Source organism: Rhodnius prolixus, unplaced genomic scaffold (assembly GCF_049639745.1).
Source record: "Rhodnius prolixus isolate KJV_2025 unplaced genomic scaffold, Rpr scaffold_11, whole genome shotgun sequence".
Classification (NCBI taxonomy): domain Eukaryota; kingdom Metazoa; phylum Arthropoda; class Insecta; order Hemiptera; family Reduviidae; genus Rhodnius; species Rhodnius prolixus.
The window spans coordinates 4,324,506-4,348,652 of NW_027411625.1; the positions used below are offsets into that span (position 1 = coordinate 4,324,506).

A 24,147-nucleotide genomic window follows, 5' to 3' on the forward strand; every position below is an offset into this window, starting at 1 on the left:
AAAGTACCAATAGTCGTAAATGAAGAATGAAGGTTTTTTTTTTCAATCCGCTACTTTACCGAAGAACAAGTAATAATCTTTTTTAACCGGACGATGCAAAAAAAAATGCGAAATTAATATTGAAGAATGTATATTCTACTATTTCCGGTCTGCAAGAGTTGGTTTAAAACAGAATATTGGCGACATGAACTCTGAAAAGCTAATGTGTGACCTTTGTTTATTCACAGCTCTTCTGTTGGCAGTCCAAGTTGAAATTCCAGGACCAGGACTTGAGGCCTTTACCGTGTTATAAAAAAGAAAACCATTTCTTTTACCTATCCGACCAAACCCACCTAATTCAGATCAACTACTTGCTTAATGTTAATCAATTTATGGTCGTACGATTACATCCAACTCTTTGCTTTGAAAAACACAAGATACAAACAATGAAATTCCTAACAAGTTTAGTATCAATATAATAATAATAATAATAATATATATTTTGTTTTATCTTAAAAAGATAATTAGAATTGTTAATATGATTTTCTTATTTTATAATGCCTTCTAAATTATACATTTACTTTTAATTTCAAATTTAGAGTACAGAACGAATAATAATGGGTTTAATTGCTAGATGTTTAATTTTAGTTTGAAATGTAAAAATTCTAAAAGCGTTTTGATACCAAAGCATCAAGGCCCTTAAGAAATGGAATAAAATAGCGCTTAAAAAAGTGTTTCTCAGAAATCTGTCATAGAAAGTGTGGATGAGTTAAAAAGAATTCTGTATCTTTTAGAGAAGAGCTCAAAAGAAGACAAAGAGACTTCAATTCGAAAGGAAATAGCTTTTTTGTACTACGATATGACAAAAGATACTCTGAACAATTATTACCATCTCATCTACTCCAGTACATCTATCCCATCTAATCCAGTTCATCTATCCATCTAATCCAGAACGTCTATCCTATCTATTACAGTACATCTCTCCCATCTAATCCAGTACATCTATCCCATCTAATCCAATTCATCTATCTAGTACATCTATCCCGTTTAATCCAGTTCATTTCTCCCATCTAATCCAGTACATTTATCCCATCTAATCCAGTACATCTATCCCATCGTATCCAGTACATCTATTCCATCTTATCCAGTACATCTATCCCATCTTATCCAGTACATCTCTCCCATCTAATCCAATACATCCATCCCATACAATCCAGCTCATTTATTATATCTACTACAGTACATCTAGTCCATCTAATCCATCTACACCTACCTAACCATTTTATACTTCAATCAAAAATTTATCAGAATTGGCAAATCATTTAAATGAGAAACGATTATATAAAACTACACGCAGTTGAACGTAATATTTAGAATACTAAGATGTTATTCTTCAGTCTTGAATGAATTAAAAAATCTTTGTAAAAAGCAAAGCATGAACTTTAACATTTGAGTCTTTATGAAAATAATAAAGGCAAACATTAATGAACACAAATTCCGAAACAGAACACAATTTCTTAAATTATGTGAACTTCAAAATAATTTAATTATTGTAGTTATTGCATATTTTCGGAGCAGTTAGTCTTTTTTTTTTGAGTTCTTTCTGTCCAATAATGTAAAAATTTATATCTTCTGGATATGTTGGGCAATATTAACATAAATATTTGTCCGTGATCTTCTATTTCATATTTAAACCAAACTTTGCTATTGCTACAATATTGAAACTTGTATTGAATCTTTTAAATAAAAACATCACAGAATTTTTCTTACATGCCTTCTTATTTAGTCGGGTCTAACAGAACAAGAACTATCGCGATGAGTAAGTACGGAAAGGAAGATCGCAGAACGGCGTATAATAGTAGTACGCTACCCGAGTGAAACCGCAGATAAATTACGAGGAAATAAAGCGACTAATACCATGCAACACCATGCAATACCATGCAAATCGACCGCCCCTCTACTCGAGCGACGCGCTTTTCTCCGACGAGCTAAAAACCGACGCGGATTATAATCGTCGTTGTTTTAAAGGTATCGCCGCACGCGGCAAATCACAAAGTACGCGCAGTATCTCGTCCAATGATAGACCCAACTTTAGGTTTACAGAGATTTCTCAATTTCATTAACTTTAAATTCGTTCTCTGAATACAACATTCTCCGAGTTCTATGATTACATACAGAACAGTGAAATCAGATCATATGAGAAGTTTTAAGACTTGGTTTTTCTAAACTTATTATTACTGTTCATGATTTAGTGATGTCCAACCCATCTTTAAGAGAAAACTAGCTGAATAAAACGTTTCTCAATTCAAAACATTTTCAAAATGACACAGCTTTAGAACAAAATGGTTCAAAGCACAACTTTATCTCTCACCGATTTTCCTAGAGCTTGAAAAATTTATCCATACTACTCGCAAAAAGGTGTGAAAAACAGCTCGCGTTAAACGCAAATCTGTTTCTGTAGAAAATTTAACTGATTTCCCGGATAGACAAACTCTTTTGAGCTAACTTGGACTACGATAAACAGTACAAAGATAAAACAAAAACTATACAAATGATAGATTATTTTAGAAAATACGGTTGTTAAATAGATTCACTTAAATATATTTGTATCAACTTTAATAACTTAAACAATACTTCTTTTTTTTTTTAAATTAAACTTGTAAGCGTTTATTACTCGTAATTATATTGCAAACTATACAAGTGTAGACTTCTAATAGCCTCTAAAAGACTAAGTCGAAACGGACAATACTTGTAGACTGGCGTTAAGACTACAATATTGTGATCTTGTATGTATTTAAACTATTCAAATTTAATTAGGTTTAACAACAACAAAAAATAGAAAACTATAAGACAGTGATTAATAGAAACACAATAACATTAAATAAATTTTAATAAAATAAATTGAGCTCATTTCATCGACATAAAACTAAAATACAAAATTAAATCAATAATTGCATTTTATCAAGGCGAGCTTTGTTTGAAGTTAAGTGATTTTAGGTTAATCTTTAATGAGGAATTAAAAGAATGGATATTAGTTAGAAAAAGTGAAAGATGCAAGCATTGAGCGATCTTCTGCTGGTAAAATTAAATGTTTGGCTCTCTGTTGAGTATTATTTTTTTTTTATTAAGTTGAGTAAATTCTACTGAAATTGTCAAGTGACTTGTTCAGTTTTTGTTAAGTATTTTCTATTTTGGTAAAATGTTTACCATTGTTTTATTGCATAGACTTGAGTTCATTCAGAATTGTAAATTTATCGGAAGTAAATTGCGTGCCCAAAAGGATATTTTAAATCTCAAATTTGTGTTTGAGTATTCTAATTTTTAAATATTGTTACATCTCACCAACGTATACTGTGAACAATTATCAGAACATTTTTTTCAACAATCATTCTCAGCTCAACGGTACTGTTTAGATTTCATGTTACTAAAGACAAAGATAATACACATTCCAATCTTCAAACTCCTAGCAACAAACATCATCACAATCAGTCTTTTAGCTAACAATATCCATAATCAACTTTTCTTTTTTTTTTTCTATCAAAACATCTTGAGCACCTCGTATCTGAGATGACTCAGGGCTGGCTGCAGTCCAGCTTCTACAGTTACCTCTGATACAGGTCTGTAGTTTTGTTAGCTGATAAGAAAAGTGATATTTGATATTTGCAGCGTAGACTATAATTGTGACGTTTGTTGTTTTGGTTTAATTGAAATAAAATTAGGTAACATGAAATAAAAAAGTCCAATTGAGTGAAACACTTAAGATTGTATGTCCTGATTGTTCTATCATACGAATGGCCACACATAGTATATATTTAAAAATAGAATATATAGTCACAAAATTTGCTGTTAAAATAAATAAACCTTTTGTAAAAACCACAATTTTACTTTTCCCAAGTAATGAACTCATAACTACACAGAATGTAAAGAGCAATGGTGAACAATAACCAATCAGAAACACTAGACAAACCAAAGACACTTGATCGTCTCAGCAGATTTTGTCTTTAACAATTTCCAATTTAAATAATACAAAACATACAACCACACATTTACATTTATATAATCTCTTCTTGCTTGCACATTCTTTTTTCAAATACCCAAAATATACCATTTTTAATTCTTCTCTTGGAAAGATTAAACCGAAACCTTTAACACAAACTCAGTCCTCCTCTTTAAAATGTAATTTGCAATTTTAGTAATGTATTTAAAGTTTTTACAAAGTAAATAAACTCATCTTTTTTATTATTTTATTCTATTAAAATGTATTTGTATTAAGTGTAATTTAGTTCACTAGTTATAGTTTAGTATAATTTTGATATTTTATTTTATCTCAAAATATTTATATACGTTATCTGAATTTTAGCAGCATATTTTTCTTTCATGCTAAATATATTAATTTATTGAATGTAAACACTTGACATAAATATAAGATCATTCAATTTTTATCTAATGCCAAGTTAGAAGAACTGGCAATCTGTATTTATATAGAAGTCTACAGTTAAGCAGTTATTGCAATTATCTCAAGTAATGAACTTTAAAGTTTAAATAAAGTTGTGTTCAAGTTAATATGGTTGATATAAATTAATTTAATTTCAGAAAAATCTATCATTGCCTCAGCATTCACGGTACTGTTGAATAAAGTAAGTAGTAATATAATGGGAATTACTCTGTACTGATATTAATCAAGGGCACGAGCTAAATTATTCAAGCAAACAATGGGAATCAAATAAAGCTTGAAAAATAATAGTAGATCACTATTAGGTAATTTTACTATTGTTATTAGTATTAGAAACAAGTAATTATAAAAATTAAATTTTCTAAAAACAGATGTTCAGTTTCTCGCGAGCTGTGTTACGTTTAGAAGCGAATAGTTTAAAGCTCTAAATCTACAATGTTGAGAGATGACTCTATTGAGTTGTTTTCAGATTGTTGGACTTCCGGTAGAGCCCAGAAAATGGTTTATGAATTGAGAAAATCGATTATACTCTCTAGTTTCCCTAACACCATGCAGGTAGAAACAACTAAACTAAGAACAGTAATAAATTTAAATCGTAAGACTTGATAAAAAACAAAGTATTAAAATTCACAAATTTATACGATTTGCAGTTCTGCACTTCACATAGATCAATGAACGTTTCTAAGATCAAAAATATAATGAAATTAAGACTTCTTCCTCCAACTTAAGATGACAAATAGAAATTCAGTAATATTTATCATTTACAACTAAAGTTTCAGACTTGAACAGTTTTAAAGTTTGGTTTATTACTGTAAAAGATCACGTACTACATATGCAATAAGGCCTACTCAGAACTTAAAAATTTAAACAAATTCAAAAAGAAATTCCATGCAAAACAAGACTAACTGATTTGGACAGTAGCAACGGAACTACGACTAAGTTAAAGTGATTCTGTGTTTTATAAATTGTTTACGTAGTCAACATGAGTTCACAGTTTGGAATTTTAGTCAATGTAAGTTTAACCTTTTTTATTCCTAAATAGCCATTTTGTCATTCTAGTAAGTTCGTCAAATGTTAATCAACTACGAAGTTTTAGAATAATCGTTTAAAATTTAACTAATTGCCCATACCACGTAAATAGCAAGAAACTTGACTCGAACTTGTTGGTTAGGAGGTCAGAAAATTGAAATGAAACTTACTTATTGCAGAGGACTTGTAGAAAAGTTGGATCTTGCACAGGTTTTGTTTATGAGCTGAGGAAAGTTGAGGAACAGTCATGTGAATCTTGCTTTTTTGATCTCTTCAATAGTGGTAATGATGATTATTGCGTCGAAATTAATACTTCCTAATTGAAGAAGTGGGCTGAGATAAGTTGGATCTTGTTTATGAGTTGAGGCAAGTTGAAGAACAGTCATTTGAATCTTGCTTTCTTGATCTCTTGTAGAGTGGTAGCAAAGATTATTGCGTCGAAATTAATCCTTTCTGATTGAAGAAGTGGGCTTGAGATAAGTTGGATCTTGTACGGATGATGTTGACTTGTGAGTGAGGTGCGGATAATTTTTGCGACTTCATGTATGTATACATAAAACAAGGATTGCCAAAAAAAAAAGAAGCATAGGAAGGCTTTCGAAACGTTGGAAACCTACTACGAAATGATTCGATGAAGCGTTATCGACGAACTAACTGATGTTAAGAAGAAGCAGAAAACCACAGTTGGTGTACAATGTGTGCCTTGTTTGGGTTATTGACAGCAGGAATTGAACTAAAATCGCTGGATCTCTGTAAATAACTAATCCACACCTTCCTCGATTAAAGTGAAGCACTAGTTTAAACTATTATTTTATTGTTACTTTATGTTGGCAAGATTTATTATTATCAAAGTTTTTAGACTAATTTTAAACTAAGAGTAGGCAACGAACACGTAAAAACCTATTTCATTTCGATCTATGCCCTAAATTTGCTAGAATTTAATATAAAATTTAAAAAGCATTAATTATTTAAAAAAAAATACTTTAATAACTTTCATTACTTTTTATTTGTTAAATATTCCATTTTTTAATATAGTGATATTAACTAATGTTACTAATTTCAATGCTTATTATGCGAAAGAATGGTTAGACTGCTCACAAATTTCAAAGAATCCTCTGCACTTCTCAAAAAAGAATTAGCGTTTCTTAGTATTGAAATGCAACATGGTTCTCCCAATAAAAAGATTGAAATGTTTGGATATGAAAGAAACAATTAACAAAAGGATGTGAAGAAGGAATTGAAGTTCGTCCCCGTACTATACTGATGTATATAAAATAAATAATCTTTGATCGTGGACTAGTTCTTCAGGAAACCAAATATTTGTGGATTCGTCTTGCTTAGGCAGGTTAATAATTCATCGAAAAACAACACATCCTATCGAATTACAGATCTGGCACAGATATTTGTTCTCCCACACAATAACAACTGAAAATATTTTGTCTTAATCCAACTATGCAACAATTTAGAAAAAGAAGACTCTTATCACAAAGAAGTTATACAAATCGCAAAAACTAACTTAAACAAAAACAAAATATTTATTCGATAATCTTTGTCCATCGCAGTTTACGCGCTGCCAAGGGACAATACCGAACTTGGCACTTAATATTTCATATAATGCTTGCAACCACCGAAATAGTGAATTTTGTAGAGATCCCGAAAAAAAGAACCTTCACACCTAAGAATCAAATTAAATTTAAAAATGTATTAACTGAAAATTTCCCACAGACAAAGAATTATGAAACCAAAAAATTTAATGACATATCTACTTCTGGATTTCTCAAGACGTTCACTGTTTTTATATAAGATTGAAGTGTTGTTTTGGTTATGTTGTTTTTGTGATTATTGATATGGTGTCAGTGTCTGAATGTTGTTTGTGTAAATCATCAAGAGCCTGAAAGTACCTGAAAACCCTAACTAAAAAATAAAATTTTAAACTTTAATTTTGATATTACTTTAACTATCTAATAAGTTGTATTGATCCACCTGAAAACCCTAACTAAAAAGCAAATTTTAAACTATAATTTTGAAATTACTTTAATATCTAACTAATATATTGTATTTGTCCACCTGGAAACCCTAACTTAAAATCAAGTTCTAAACTGTAATTTTGGAATGAATTTACACTATCTAATATGTTGTATTTCTTCAATATCTAAATACATAAAATAAATAGAAAAATAATCATGCTTAGTAACATGCAGAATTTCCAAAGTAACTGGCTGATGTGTAGCTGAAAACCCTAACTACAAAACAAATTTTAAACTTTAATTTTGATATTACTTTAACTATCTAATAAGTTGTATTGGTCCACCTGAAAACCCTAACTAAAAAGCAAATTCTAAACTTTAATTTTGAAATTACTTTAATTATCTAACTAATATGTTGTTCTCCAAAGTAGTTGGTGGATGTGTAGCTGAAAACCTTAACTAAAAAGCAAATTCTAAACTTTAATTTTGATATTACTTCAACTATCTAATAAGTTGTATTGGACACCTGAAAACCCTAACTAAAAAGCAAATTCTAATCTGTAATTTTGAAATGACTTTAAACTATCTAATATGTTGTATTTCTTCAATATCTAAATACATAAAATAAATAGAAAAATAATCATGCTTAGTAACATGCAGAATTGACTTACCCCTCTGCTCTACTTGGACTTGAAGTTCCGAAGAAGGATATTAATAGTGGCCATATAAATGAATAATTATGATTCAATTTATTTATAAAATGACTAGTGTCATTTTGTCATGCACTAAATATATCATGCACTAAATAGGTGAAGAGTGGCTGGCTGGTTGATGTGTAGCTGAAAACCTTAACTAAAAAGCAAATTCTAAACTTTAATTTTGACATTACTTTAACTATCTAATATGTTGTATTGGTCCACCTGAAAACCCTAACTAAAAAGCAAATTCTAAACTTTAATTTTGAAATTACTTTAACTATCTAATGTGTTGTGTCATCCTTCTTCTTGAAGTTCCTAACATGCCCTAATAAATTGAATCATAATTATAAATAAATCCGAAGTATTTGTCGTTGACGGAAAAGATAGTTCGCCAAATACTTAGTAACAACTAAGTAAAATTTGGCCAACTATAAAAATGTTAAAATTTTGATAAGGAGAGTTTAGAGTGCCGCTCGTTCTAGGCGAGCCTGGAGCGAGTGACACGCTACTAATCGCGCTAGAACGTCATAAATATAACCACTAAGAATTCCCCAGCATACCTTTATTGCTGTAGGTTGGGATATGTAACAATATCTTGCAATTACATATCCATCGATGTAGTCCTCTGCGTCTTCGTCTTGGGATGAGTGGTGGAGCAGTAGGCCTCATCAACTCGTCAATTGGCACTGGACACTTGACACTAGTTAAAAATATTTATATCGCAAACAAATATTTTGAGCGCATTAAATTTGTAGCGGAATTCGGAAGAACCCGAAGCAATTATTTTTTAATACGCACAGGTTAAAATATAAATGGTAGTATTTAATAAAAGGTAAAAAAAAATTCCGAAGCAATCACTCCCGGGGATTTTAACACGAACTCGGTTCCTGTAACAATAGAAAGAAAAAAGATTAGTGAAACATTGTATTTATAAAATAAAATAAATTAGATTATTTAATAACTATTTAATAAACTAAAGATGGTAGTAGTAGTCAAAAAGTCAACATGTATTTTGCTAATGACTATGATCTAAGCAAGAAGACAGCAATTCCTTTAATCACAGAGAGATGCAAAAAATGTTTTGCGAATAGTAAAAACCAAACTAAATAAAAATAAAACAAAATCTACTTTCACCATGCACTCAAGTGAATTAAATAAATTGAATGACTATTTACTCAAAAAGGTAATAAACAAAATCCATCAAAAACACTAAATTATCTTAAAAAGTCAAAAATAGTTATCAACTACTAAAAAGTAAAAAAATCTATTCATAGGAGAAACAATGCATGTCTGTTCTAGCATGACTCTACTGGGTCAATTCTATTTTGTCATTTCTTTAAATAAAATTATGTAAACCCCTAATTCTTTTCGTATACTTCTTTCTTTCTAATACTGTATTAATAATTATAAAAATTTGACGGAATATTATCAATTTAAATGAAGAAAATGTACTTACTGCGCAGAAGTGATGTTACTTCTACCAGAACTCGAGTTAAACTGAGATAACAGCTGCATAAAGGTTATAATGGCTGACTAGCGCCATGTTGAATTCCTACTAATCAGCTGATACTATGATTAGCATATCAGCTGTTCATGGGAGCTCAAGTTTTAATTGTAATTATTTTATGACTCAAAAAATAATTTTAAAAGCGATTGAAACATTTTTTTATTTTAATTATTTTATTTTTGTTGGCTGTTATCAATTTAATAAGTAATTTCAAACTCTAATAATTTGAGTGTTCGTTAAATTATCTAATTAAATACATGCTGTAATTTTTCTTAAGGAATTTACAAATAGTTTTTGGTTGTTTTCATAGGGGGGATCGCAATCATGCAATTTTATCTTGTAAACAAGGCAGTCTATTAATCTAATTAAAATTTCAGCACATCTAGTATTTATCGGTGAAATGCAAAAGAAATATAATTTGATTTAGCGCTCCAAATTTAGAAGTTACAATTAGAAAATATATATGTATGTATATTTTTTGAAGGATGACTTATTTTGATTGAGTATATAATATTAATGTTTTCTTAAAAACTGCTGGAGAATCAGAATTTCCAGCGTTACCCACATAGTACTAAAAGTATTTTTAATCTTATTCTCGTAACATTAAGTCAGTCTTAACTTTAGGACAGTCAGTATTACGTTTGTGATGTTATTAAAAATCCAAATAAATGACTAAAAACCAGTTATACTGATCCTTAAAGTTATAATTAAATAACATTTAAAAGGGAATTTACCTTTTCCTTTGTTTTCTTTACCATTTCCAATAAATATCCAAACACTTTTTATTTATTTTTCTGTTCTAAACTAAAAAGAGCACTTATAATACTTTATCTCTTTCAGTTAGATGAAAAAAAAGTTTTAAAATCAATTTAGTAAAGTTAAATTTCACTAAAACTAGGTAAAGATAGCACTTTAATACAATTAAAATTAATTCTTATTGAACTTAAATTAAACAAATTTTGTGAGCTTAACTTAATACAATAACTTATCTACGCAGACTTATTCGTACAATATGCAAATTAAGAAATTTACCAAGATTAATTTAAAATTTCACTTTGAAACATTAATAAGCAAGCTGTAACAACTTAGCCCACTAACTGCTTTAATTTTAAGCTTCATAATTTGACCACGGTCAGGGAACTTGACTGAAAGCTTAAAGTAAGTATATAACAAATAAATACGTATTTTGATCAAAGTATTTAAATAATTAAAACGCATTCTTCTTTATAAATTCATAAAATACTTTTAGGCATTTGAATCAAATTGTTTCTTCAGCTAAAAGGACCAATATGTCCAAAATTAATTAGAGAAGTTTAAGTTAAACCTTACCAAAATGTTTGTTCTAGTTGACCCAAAATGATATTTATATTTCAGTCATTTCGTAACATCGAAAAAAAGGTCATAGTCTAAATTCCTTCTTACAAATTGGAATAGCAAAAATCATACAAGAATCAACATTATTTAAATTAATTAATGCTAAAAATGTTTTTAAAAAGTAGTTTCAGTAAATACCTAGTACAAATTCATTAAATAAGTAATGTCTTAAAGATCACCTACTCAGTATTTTGTAAAAAAAGATCACTTGAATTACAAATTTGCTCAACTCTATTGAATGTAGTTTTATTCAACAAAATCTACTTTCACCATGCACTTAAGTGAATTAAATAAATTGAATGACTCAAAAAGGTAATAAACAAAATCCATCAAAAACACTAAATTATCTTAAAAAGTCAAAAATAGTTATCAACTACTAAAAAGTAAAAAAATCTATTCATAGGAGAAACAATGCATGTCTGTTCTTACATGACTGTTCTGGGTCAATTCTATTTTGTCATTTCTTTAAATAAAATTATGTAAAACCTTAATTCTTTTCGTATACTTCTTTCTTTCTAATACTGTATTAATAATTATAAAAATCTGACAAAATATTATCAATTTAAATGAAGAAAATGTACTTACTGCGCAGAAGTGATATAACCTCTACCAGAACTCGAGTTAGACTGACATCAGCTGTGGGAAGGTAACAATGGCCGTTACTGACTGCTAGTAGGTACATATGTGAGGTATTTTTATTATTATTATTATTATTATTAAAAATCATTTATTAGATTACTTTTTTTTACTTAAAAAAATATTTTCTAGTCTAGAAATATTTTTTAAATAATTTGAATAATTAATCTATTAGAGAATACTGTATGACGTCATACACAGATGGTGACTTGGTATTTTGAGAATAAAATAGTATTAATTAATCATTAAATGATTTCAGTTTTTTTTTTCTAATACAATTAGAAGCTTATAGAACATAATTAGAAGCTTATAGTCTATATCAATTTTGGGAATTTTTTTTTAAACGTAATTGAGGTTTTGATGACGAAATTAAACAGCTGATTTTCACAACTTTTGTGTGAGTACTGTGAGTAAATACGGATAGCATAACAAATACCTACCTAAACAATCGTTGTTATTGTAAATAACAATTATAATTTTCTTTATTTAGAGTTTTAGTACGCTCGTGTTTCATATAACCGAAGTACATCCAACATCAACCAGCGTATACGTATGAAGTTGTAACTAACTAACCGACAATGCACTTACAAACTCAATAACATTTACTTTACTACTGATTTTCTTTCCTCATTTACATCTAAATTAGAATCATTACATACCATGAGAACAGTACATAATTATAAGGAAGAAACCGAACTTATTAATGTTTCAAATTTTAATGAAGAGCAGTGTCTGCCCCACGTTAAGCGCCAATTAGTGACACTACCTTTTTGGTTGTGTCGGCTAGTACGCAGTTCGGCTGAGGTGGCCACCGATCTCGTTCCTTCACTGGCCCATAAATCATTCTGAGGATCTTCCTCTCCCCAGACATTCAGGGCCCGCTCGTCTTCACTGGTCAATAACCACGTCTCAATTGCCAACCTTTAAATCGGTTATTCCAAATGAAAGTGATTGGGATTTGTATCTAAATTTTGAACACGTTTAAAAGAACCGTGAATAAATGGAAATTTGCTTCAGTAAAGATGCAGTTCAGGTAGATGTGTTTCGGCCAGATCCCTAAATTAGAGAAGCCAACTACTACTAGAATAGAATGCTTACAATGGACCTGGTCTCTATTGTACCTTGCTGCGCGTAGTAAAAGTAAAGTAATTGCCTATTTTGTTCAGGCGAGCTTTACGTCCAACTACCAATTAGGTGTCGCGGACGGAGGCGACTAGCAAACATACTTTACTGTAAATTCCTTTATATTAACCATTAAATAAAATCTAAAGCCTTTAGACCGGGAATCAAACCCAGCATCACAATACATACGAGGTGTGGCTATTAAATAACGAGACTATTGCTATAAAACATTTTATTTTAAATTTATACATATTTTGTTATTATCACCTTCAATATACACCCCTCCCCTATCACTACAACGCTCCATGCGAATTTACCATTGTTCCAAACAGTGCTGGAAGTCTTTTTCTGTGAGCTCCTGCATGACGCGTGCCGGTTTTTCTTTCACAGCTTCAACGGACTGAAATCGTGTTCCTTTTAATGCAGATTTGACTTTGGGGTAACAGATGAAAGTCACATGGGGCCGCCAGCTCAGGCGAATAAGGCGGATGGCCTAAAACTGGGATGTTTGTACTTGGCTAGAAACGTCCTTGACAGACAATGCAGTGTGAGCCGGCGTGTTGTCTGTGATGGAGAACCCCGTGACTTGTTCTTCCACAAATCGGGTCGTTTTTTTTCCTTACTCTTTCACGGAGTTGAGCAAGCACTTCACGGTAGTAATTTTGATTAATTATAATCGATATTTTCATCCGTTTTGGATCTTTTAATAAAAGATTAGTTTCAGTAGCGGTTTTACCAAGTTTTGAGGTGAAATTTCACGACAATTCGTTGCTCTAGTATCATGTGTAGTATCATGTTTTCGGCAAAACGAAACTAACACCTCGTTAACACAAACGACGGTTCCGGTCAGACAGATTTCTGTACAAGCACGTGAGACGCTGCAATCGAAAGAGAAGACTTTACGCTGCACAGCTGTCGCGGTCGTTAGGATTTGGGCACATGCATAGTTCTTCTGTAGCAGCATCAGTCTCGTTATTTAATAGCCACACTTTGTATTAGCTTTGCAGGTCTCGCTTCTAACTGTTTGGCTAACGTGGCGCCTTGCTGCGCATAGTACTGTGAGCAGAAGCCAAAAGTGCACACACATAAAAGTGCAAGATCAAATAGTGTGCTAAGGGACTGGGTTTTCGAAAATTGGACACGATTGCAATACTTCCTTTTACAGGGAAAAAGGGAAGTAAAGAAGATGGCTTCAGGAATAGAGTAAAAAAAAAACTTTTTCATAGCAAAAATCTCTTCCGTTCAACATCTTGTTTGGGGAGAAGGAATGGATGGTTAAAGTTGATTGAAGTAGGAGAGGATGTTGGCAGGCAGCAATGGTTTGGTTGTGATAGTGGTGTTAGGGATGGGGCTACGCACACTCATATTGAGGGTGAAAATGAGGCAACGACACCCACGAGCAGAGAAAGAAAGGATGATGTCTTGGTATGGGAATGTTGATTTAAAGGGTGAAAGAGTTGAAGAAGGGTGAGGCGTATGGAAAGGACAGTAGAAGAGATGTGCCTTTTCTAGTCCTTCAACCAAGAATCATATCACATGAATATTGCATCGTTTTCTATCAGGTATGCCTCCGTTTGTATGTGTGTGAGCTTTATTATGGGATGAGGGCTGAAGAATGAGATAGCTAGTAAGGAGTATAAGAGTGGAATAAGGGTGACACGGAGGTAAGGAGAGTGTATCAAGAGAAAGATGGCGAATAGGTGGGCGGCTAGGGGAGGTCAGATGCTGAAGGTAGCCCCAAAGATCCCTAGGGCGTGAAGGGTTTGCGGAGGGAGTTACTCTGTTGAAGCATCCAGCACATGACTGGAAGCCGTTGGAAAGAGACCACTAGATTAGGAAGGAGTACAGGATGGGCGCGACACTGTCAGAAAGAAAGGCAAGCAGAAGGAAAAGAGACCCGGCACTACCAAGAAGCAAAAAGCAAAGTAAATAATAAAACTACCAACCCAACCAACCCCCCTATTGGAATGGGCTAAGGGGATGGTAACTGTAGTGTTATAAAGCGCATGTCCCAATGTTTACCTCACGCTCCGCTAAAATAGGAAGGTTATCTTCAGACAAGCCAACTGGCCGATTCAGTTCCAAATGAGACGCGCTGGGGTTATGGCCATCCGGATGACTGTCACCACAGCACTCATTGCCTTCATATTCGTCCCTTTGGATACTGGTAAGCCAAACACCAACATTATTTTCTATCAAACAAGCATGCCTTTCTAAAATATTACTTTTAATTACTCATTCTTATTTTAAGGTTCAACAGATATTTTAAATTATTAATAATTACGGTAAATTTGAAATTATCGGCATTTAATAATTTACAATTTATTTAACAAGAATTTTGTACTGCATAATCTAATTCCAATATTTTGTAATAATTATCTGGAATTTACGTATTAATATTAGACTAGTTGCATTCTTGATTCACAGCTATAAATACGTTCACTTTCAAATTATAAGTTCAGAACACTAAAAATTGTGTGTTTGAACACTAAAAAACAAGTTATAACCATCATGCGCACTTTTAGGCGGAACTTTACGTATGATTAGTAACGGAAATGGATGCAATAAAACATCTAGCCACCGCCACTACAATATTTTGGGAAAATAGTTAAAAATTGGTTATTTATTTTTAAAAAGTACAAAAAAATACACTTTTTCTTTTTTTAAAAAAACAATGAATGTTTATTAAATATTAGACTTAAATATTGTGAAGGATTTACGAAATGGTACATTTAGATTGAAGCCTAAGCATTGTCAAAATGATGCTCTTAAAAAAAGAAAAAAAAAAAATCTTATAAATAAAAATGACAAAATTTAATGGACCGAAATTCTAGCTAATGTTTAGAAAAATCTAACTAAAAATTGTTCAGTTAAGTCGTATTTCCACAGTCAGACCGCTTCCTACTTCCAAATTTGTAATCGTAGGAACTAATTTAATTTTTGGTAATCAATCACATTTCGAATGAAGTTGAAATAATAATACCTTAGATAAAAGACTACTAAAAATTATTGTTTATTTTTATTTTATAGTAGAATATTACGAATAAAAGTGTAAAGACCTAAATTAACTTGGTAAATGTACGAACTATCAAAGTATAACATTAGAAACTCCACGATTTTCTTTATCTTAAGGTCTAATCTCACAAATATTCTCCAACTAAAGGCGCCACGATAGCCGAACGGTAAGAAGCGAGGACCTGCAAAAGCTAATATGTACGAGGGTCGTTTGAAAAGTCCGTGCAAAAATTAAAAACTACTTAATTTTTTGGGGTAAACCTTTTTTATTTTTCAACATAGTCTCCTTTTAGGCTTATACACTTCGTCCAACGCTGCTCTAGTTTGTTGATCCCTTCCGAATAATATGATTTGTCCAAGTCTGAAAAATAGCCATTCGTTTCTGCAATCACCTTCTCGTTTGAATAAAATCTTTTTCTCGCCAGCCATTTCTTCATATTGGGGAACAAATAGTAGTCCGAGGGAGCCAAGTCTGGAGAATAGGAGGGATGTGAAACGAGTTGGAACCCTATTTCCATTAATTTTGCGACCACAACTGCTGAGGTGTGAGCTGGTGCGTTGTCGTGATGGAAAAGGACTTTTTTTGTGGGCCAATCGTGGGCGTTTTTCTTGCAGCTCGGTTTTCAAACGGTCCAATAACGATGAATAATATGCACCTGTAATAGTTTTACCCTTTTCCAGATAGTCGATGAGGATTATTCCTTGCGAATCCCAAAAGACAGTCGCCATAATCTTTCCGGCCGAAGGGACGGTCTTCGCCTTTTTTGGCGCAGATTCCCCCTTGATAACCCATTGTTTAGATTGTTCTTTGGTCTCAGGAGTGTAGTGATGTATCCATGTTTCATCCACAGTGACGAAACGACGCTTAAAGTCCTGCGGATTCTTCTGGAACAGCTGCAAACCGTCCTTGCAACACTTCACACGATTTCGTTTTTGGTCAAGCGTGAGCAATCGCGGCACCCATCTTGCGGATAGCTTTGTCATGTCCAAATGTTGATGCAAAATATTATGTACCCGTTCATTCGAGATGCCCACAGCACTAGCAATCTCACGCACCTTCACTCTTCTGTCATCCATCACCATATCATGGATTTTTATCAATGATTTCTGGAGTAGTAACCTCAACAGGGCGTCCAGAACGTTCAGCGTCACTTGTGCCCACATGGCCGTTCCGAAAATTTTGAAACCACTTATAAACTGTTCTAATCGAAGGTGCAGAGTCACCATAATGTTTATCAAGCTTCTCTTTAGTCTCCTGAGGCGTTTTGCCTTTCATAAAGTAGTGTTTAATCAACACACGAAATTCTTTTTCGTCCATTTTTTGAAAATCACTCGACTTCCTCGATTCAAACGAATGCCAAACACAAAGAAATAGACCGATCTGGCTGAAACTTGGTGTGTGTTCTTCCAAGAGATGTTACTAACTAAACATAACCTCGATACGCGCCAGTAGTGCTATCTCTCTGACTTTGCACGGACTTTTCAAACGACCCTCGTACTGTGGTACTGGGTTCGATTCCCCGGTCTATAGGATTTTATTTATTGTTGTTTAATACGAGAAATCTATATTAAAGTATAGTTTGCTAGTCGCCTCCATCCAAGACACCTAATTGTGGTAGTTGGACGTAAAGCTGGCCTGAAAAAAAATAGGCAATTACTTTACTTTTCTTCACCTACTTCAAGCTTTTTGTCTAAATTGGGGACGTCTTCTTAAAGAGTGAACTGAGTTGTTTCATTCGTCAATCTATTTTCGGAAAACAGCTTTTTCTAAGTTTCATTTCTAGAAAAAGCTGCTCTCAAATAGATGAAGATGCAAACAGTGTATAAAATTCTTATCAACCCCAATTTTTCAACTTTGAATTATTATTATAAAATATATGACCTTTCATTGGGCCATAGTTTGCCCATCACTTGTGTACACTGGGTTTCAATCACACATTCAACCTTAAGTACCCAAGGGAGATACCAGAATTATCTTTTAATTTAGTACGAAAACGTAGGTATATAACAATCAAAGAGAGAATTTCAAAATACGGAAGGATCGATTTTTTTTTTTAGGTTAATCAAAATTTTGTTAATCTAAATTTGATTATTATTATTAATTAAATGGTCGACAAGAGAGTGCTATACTAGAAATACAGAAAATATAGAAAAAAAGTTCACTTACTGCGGTTTTTCTTTTGGTATTTGTTTTTCATTTGCCTTAGTTACATACACAGATATACAGAAAATAGACCAATCAGTAAATAACAATCCTGAGGACTGAAGGACACTTCAGTAAAATACAAATTTGAAATGCCAATACAATAAACTAGTATTTCTCGTTTGTTGATTTGGTACCAAAGCTTAGTATCTGGTTAGATACAGGCAGCTGAACAAGAAATACAATTTTTGAAGTTCTGAGTGCTTTTTGTTTTTATGAATCATGCTGACCACATACAGAGTAATTTAGTCACTTTAACAAATAATAATAATAATTAAAAACACAATGAAATATTTGACATAAACGCAATACTCCCAATTTATAGTGAACTTTCTACTATAAAAGAAGGTAAAACTTGCGAAATATGATTTAAAAAGTGGAATTGACTCATTGTAAACAACTTCTTCAGTGAATTTGGTGCTTTTTTTTTGCCTTTTTAAATTTTTCTCTTATCATTACAAAATTTAAAATAGATAAGTCAAAAATTAAGAGGGGATAGCAATATATATAATCCATTTAAATGCTGTATTTTTTTTTCAATATACGAACAAATCAGATTAGAACTTTTAGTGTAAGTAAATCTCTTGAATTCTACTGAGCTATGGGACTAGCTCGAGATACCATCATACATTATCAAAAAATAAGAGTTATCGGCTCGTCTAAAATTTACGTGAAAAAGTGTTCTTAGTGGGTTTGTATGTGTATTTGTTAGCCACAAAGAAGAAAACGTCTTTTAAATGAAAAAAAATTCAAAGAAAAAACGAGCTTGCTTTATTTTTTAATGATTTAAGGCGCGTCAACATCTGATATTATTGGCGCCCGGAGCTTTTTTTTTTTTCAGTGCACTACCAGCCTTCGGACAGTGTTCTCTAGTTACAGACACAACACTGTCCATCACCGGGACAGTGAGCTGTAAGCAGCTTCTAAGGAAGAGAAAAATCTAAGGGGCCAGCAACTGGATTCGAACCCGGGACCACCGAGTGGGAATCCAATACGCTAACCTCATACGCTAATCCATTCCCTGCTAAGAAGTTCTCTGGAAGGGAAAAAATAAAACTTTTTTTTGCTAGTTCTGGTGAGAAGCTCCCATTTTAAACAATTGAAACAGTCGTAATGTTTTCTCTTATTTTTTTTCTCATAACTTTACGGTGAGTAAGAGAAAGTAAGATGGATTTTTTTATTTAAATGAAAATTACTTTTCCAAGATATTTAAAAAGAAATATCAAAAAAGCAAAAAATTTTATTTTCTTTCACTTTATTTATTTATTTTTTTAAAATTAAAACATCACTGAAAACTGTAGCAAAAGTTGTTTTTAAAGGAGATTGGAATATTTTAATAAGACCAGTCTCTAATATTTCCGGAATATCACTCTAACTAATATTTTTTTCGAAAATTGTTTGCCCACTTTAGATTTGCCGCTGAGTATCCGAGAAATTATAACTAAAACATCAGCTCGTATACTCTAATAAATTTACTTCAGTAATTACTTTCTCTTACTTCTTTGTGAAAAAGAAATTATTACGATTGTCTCAAATTTGGAGAAATTAAGTTTTTCACCGTTAATTTACAGGGTGATCCATTTAATACGAACCTAATTGCTAATAACTTTTTAGGAAAGCGGAAATCCGGAAAAACTCATGAAGTAAACTATATGTTTTTTTGGTCTAGTTTTCAAATTTTCTACCCCTGATGCTATATCTTTATTTTTGGCGGAGTAACGGCTAAAAACCTGATCGGGGTTTCATAAGGACCTCTGGTTTTGTCAATGATTATGAAAACTACATAAAAAATTGTGAAAAATGACGTTAACCCGGTTTCGATATCCCTAATATTTGTTGAGATATTTAAGATCAAAGTTACAATTTTATCTTATTCGTGATCGGTTTTCAGTATTAATTTTCCACCAGAAATACAACGTTTTGGGGAGGCCCTCTGACTGCAAAAAAATGTTATTTGTAACGCAAAGAACAAAAAAAAAAAATAATAATAATTGAAGATTTTAAAGAATGTAGTGGTAATGTAATGGTTATGGATGAGTCAGGATAAATTTGTTCTATCATCAAATAAAAGCAACCATCACATCATGTTAATGTACCCCGTATGCAAGACTTCTTGAGCTATGACTACGTTGAGAATATCTTGCCAGGGTGTTGGTCTAGTGATCAAGAGCGTGGCTTTGTAAGTGAGAGATCGCTAGTTCGAATCCCGCGGATGCAGTCATTCACAATATTTGATACATCATGACACTTTTTTTTAAATAAAAAGTAGTCATACGTGGGATTCGAACTGGGGATCTCCCACTTACAAAGCCACGCTCTGGACCACTAGACCAGCACCCTCCTTTATTAAATCCTGATCAGTTTTTTTGGCCGTAACTACGCCAAAAATGAAGATACAGCATCGGGAGTGGAAAATTCGAAAACTAGACAAAAAAAGCATATAGTTTATTTAATGGGGGTTTCCGGATTCCTGAATTCCTAAAAAGTTATTAGCGATTGGTGCGTTTTAAATGGATCACCCTGTATATAAATCTGATGGGAATTAAATGTGGTTATCTCAAGGCAAATCAACATCTGTGGTAATTGGCTCCTATAGCTTTTTATTTTTAAATGCACTGCCAGCTTCCGTACAGTGTTCTCTTGTTACAGGCAACACCATCACCGGGCAGTGAGCTATAAGAAGCTCGTAGGAAGTGAAAGCCTAACCTGAATTCGAACCTAGGATCTCCGAGTTTGAATCCAGTATAAGCTAAAGACTTAAACTAATCCTTTGCTACAGGTTTTCTAAAAATTTTGTCTATTGCCCTAAAACTATGGTTTCCAATCTTTTCGTATTATCGTCCCCTTTTTTGGTTTTTTGCCAACATTTTAATTTTCTAAATACTATTCTTAAATTTCATTTAACAAAATAGTAATATTATCCGCTCAAAGGTGGCATTATTAATTGCAAATTACTAGCGATTGTTTAGACAAAAAGCAGAGTTTTTAGATGCTTCCGGAATGGGACAGGACATAAAAGCTGTTAAGGAAGTAGGTTTGAGGTGGGTCCTATCACATAAAGGGACATAGAGTTACAAAATGGCGGACCGCAGACTGTTATCTAAGAGCACGTTTTCAAGCCAGACTTTTAAGTTCTCAATTATAACAGATTAAGATTAAGATTAGAATAACGGGACGGGACCTATGGCCCACGGCACCGCAGCCGAAAGAGGCTTATTGTGCCCTCCACTTTAGATCTAGTAGACGAAATCTTCCCTACTAAAGAGGTTGAGGACTTTCCCTACTAGTTCTTTTTGTGCTACTATCTCTTTTGGTCTCAAAGATCTAAACGTTTCATGCATAAGTTTGTTGCTGCACAATCGAAAACAATAGGTGAGAGGCCGTTTCCTCCTCTTCCTGACCACAATCTGCACAACGGTTTCGAGCTAATTAAGCCCCAACTTGTGCAGATGCTTCTTCCTGAACCTAGTTTCTGTGGGAGACCACCACGGTAAGAGCTACAACGTTTCTGGGGGAGTCAGCGTTTCCACTTCCACCAGAAATGCTTTCCGGGGTCTCATCACACATCATCCATCTTAAGGCCTGGCACAATACCATTCTTAAGATCAAGACCCAGTCAGCGTACCTTCCTCAGAAACCTGAGGAAAACCACTAGCTAATAATTTTGGATGTTTTATTTTTATACATATTTTTTTTAGTCCCACGTTGGGATGAGAGATCAACGGTTACTTGTGGCAGACCCCCATTACCTCAGGAAGGCAACAATGGGGTTTCGCCCGGTGCCCCAAAGTGATCGTTACCGCTCACACACGAGTCCCCATCTCAGTTTGGGTAGGGATCTAGGAGGGTCAGGAGAGAGATAGACAGGATCAAAGGAGGGATAGAAGCAAGGATTTAGCAGTGGAGGTATACTACCACTATGCCCTATGTGTACTGTGTAAACGTATTGGGGTGTCATAGTGTAATGTTACTCATGTTCATGTTGTTAGACTGGGGATATCCGCAGGGACGCCAAGTACCCTGAAGAAGTGGCTAATCCATTTCCCCCTACGGGGAACTTGACTAATGAATCAGCCACCAATAAGATGAACAGTACTGCTCAATTTATTTCCTAGCCAAAAGAGATCAAGTGGCTAAGTGATTTTTATAAACGAGTTATCACAAACCGTTCAATTACAAGTGATTGTTTTGTTCCTCAAACACCTTGCACGATCCAGAAACAAAGTCTGGCTGTGACGTCTAATAATGTTCATAGTGGCGTAGCAATTTTTACAGCTCCAACGTTAAGCTTACTAGAAAATAATTTCAAAAACAAAAACTGACTTTTATCCTGTTATAACATTCTGTTAGGGCCACAATATAAAGGCGAAGGACCTGACTTTCCACAGGCATTTATTCCTCCATAATCTTTTACGTTCTCTGACCGGTCTCGGTTCTACGATATCCAGAATACAACGTACCTTTAACTGATCGAGATACTTCTTTATTATCTGGCAAACAGCAGACACCCTAAAGCTGAACTAGATAATAATAGTACTTTGCTCCCGCACCTCATCCTCAGAAGGCGTTGGCCTTCCTTCTGATAGTATTCATATGCCCAGCCGTACAAGCATGCCCGTGTCTTTTACTAAAACTTTCCGGTAGGACAGTAGTGTAAAGGGTTGATCGTCAAAAACTGTTTTCGAAAAAAGCGTAACGTTGAAAAACACCCAACTTTGACAATTTTTTTCCCCCCTTTTTCTATAAAAGATAAAATTCCCAAATTTTCTTTATAATAATAAAGAGTATATCCATGATAATAAGTTTAAATTTTCGCAACAACGTAGATTAAACGGATTTTGAGAAAAATTTTGCAATTACTTCATTTATTAAAGTAAAAAAAAAATAAAAAAATTGTGCTAAAATTGAGTTAAATGTGATGTAAAAGATAGTAAAAAATTAAATGCCCACCCTTATTCAAAATGAGTTAAGTTTTACGTTGAAATTAAATTAGTACTTTAAGCTAACAGTACTTTTAACTATTGCAACGGCATTTTCAAAAATCGTTCTAGTTCGTGTTTTTGTTACCTTTTTTTTACAAATAACGTTGCGTCTAAACGAGTGAACCGATTTTCAAAAATGAAGACATAAATTTTTGCAGTGACTTAAGCAGAATCTCCTCTCACTAAATAATAACAATAATAATATAGGGAAGGGATTAGCTATGAGGTTAGCATACTGGACTCCCACGCGGAGGTCCCGGGTTCGAATCCAGCAGCTGACCCTTAGATTTTCTCTTCCTAGGAGCTTCTTACAGCTCACTGTCCGGTGATGTACAGTGTTGTCTGTAACGAGAGAACACTGTCCGGAGGCCGGCAGTGCACTGAAAAAAGCTCCGGGCGCCAATAACCTAAGATGTTGACGCGACCTAAATCATAAAAAAAAAAAATAATAATAATAATAAATAAAACTAAAGTATCTACAAAATATTTTATTTCGAATTGCTTTTAAGAAAATTAACCCTTCATTTCCAAAAACAATTTCACACATTTTTCTGAAAGGAAATTGAAAATAGTATTATTTTAGTCTGCTGTATTAGTTTCCCAAGTGATTCCTCCGTAGAGAGTCAATTTACAACTTATTCTTTGTGGACAGACAAATCAGATTCTTCGTTAGGCGTTCATTAGGACATGCCTAGGCTGCTCGTGTATGTTCTGCAAGTAGTCAACAAAACTGATGACTAGCTCACGTTAAATCTTGAGATCACCCAAAATTATTATAGGGTATGAATTAGTTTGGTCTACCCTTAGATTTTCTTCTTCTAGAACAGAGGTTCTCAAAATTTTTCGCGAACCGCCAATTTTGAGAATCAAATTATTTTCTAGAGCCCCCCAAGATTTATTAACTTTACCAAAACCTTAAAAATTACGAATGCAATAATTACTTTAACTTAATTATAGGAAGGTACGAGACTATTGCTATAAAACATTTTATTTTAAATTGATACATATTTAGTTATTATCACCTTCAATATACACCCCTCCCCTATCCCTACAACGCTCCATGCGAATTTACCATTGTTCGAAACAGTGCTGGAAGTCTTTTTCTGTGAGCACCTGCATGACGCGTGCCGCTTTTTCTTTCACAGCTTCAACGGACTGAAATCCGTGTTCCTTTTAATGCAG

General features: G+C 33.1%; 1 protein-coding gene across 5 annotated transcripts in view; it reads left to right on the forward strand.

Moving 5' to 3' along the window:
- The first annotated feature begins 14,853 nt into the window (after window positions 1-14,853).
- LOC141459340 (cell adhesion molecule Dscam2-like) overlaps window positions 14,854-24,147 on the forward strand; it is a 524,511-nt gene continuing 515,217 nt past the window's right edge. For all 5 annotated transcript variants that reach the window (XM_074138322.1, XM_074138325.1, XM_074138324.1 and 2 more), the window contains exon 1: window positions 14,854-14,932. In XM_074138322.1, coding sequence (XP_073994423.1) covers window positions 14,869-14,932 — 64 coding nt within the window. In that variant the 5' untranslated portion in view covers window positions 14,854-14,868. The remainder of the gene's footprint in view (window positions 14,933-24,147) is intronic.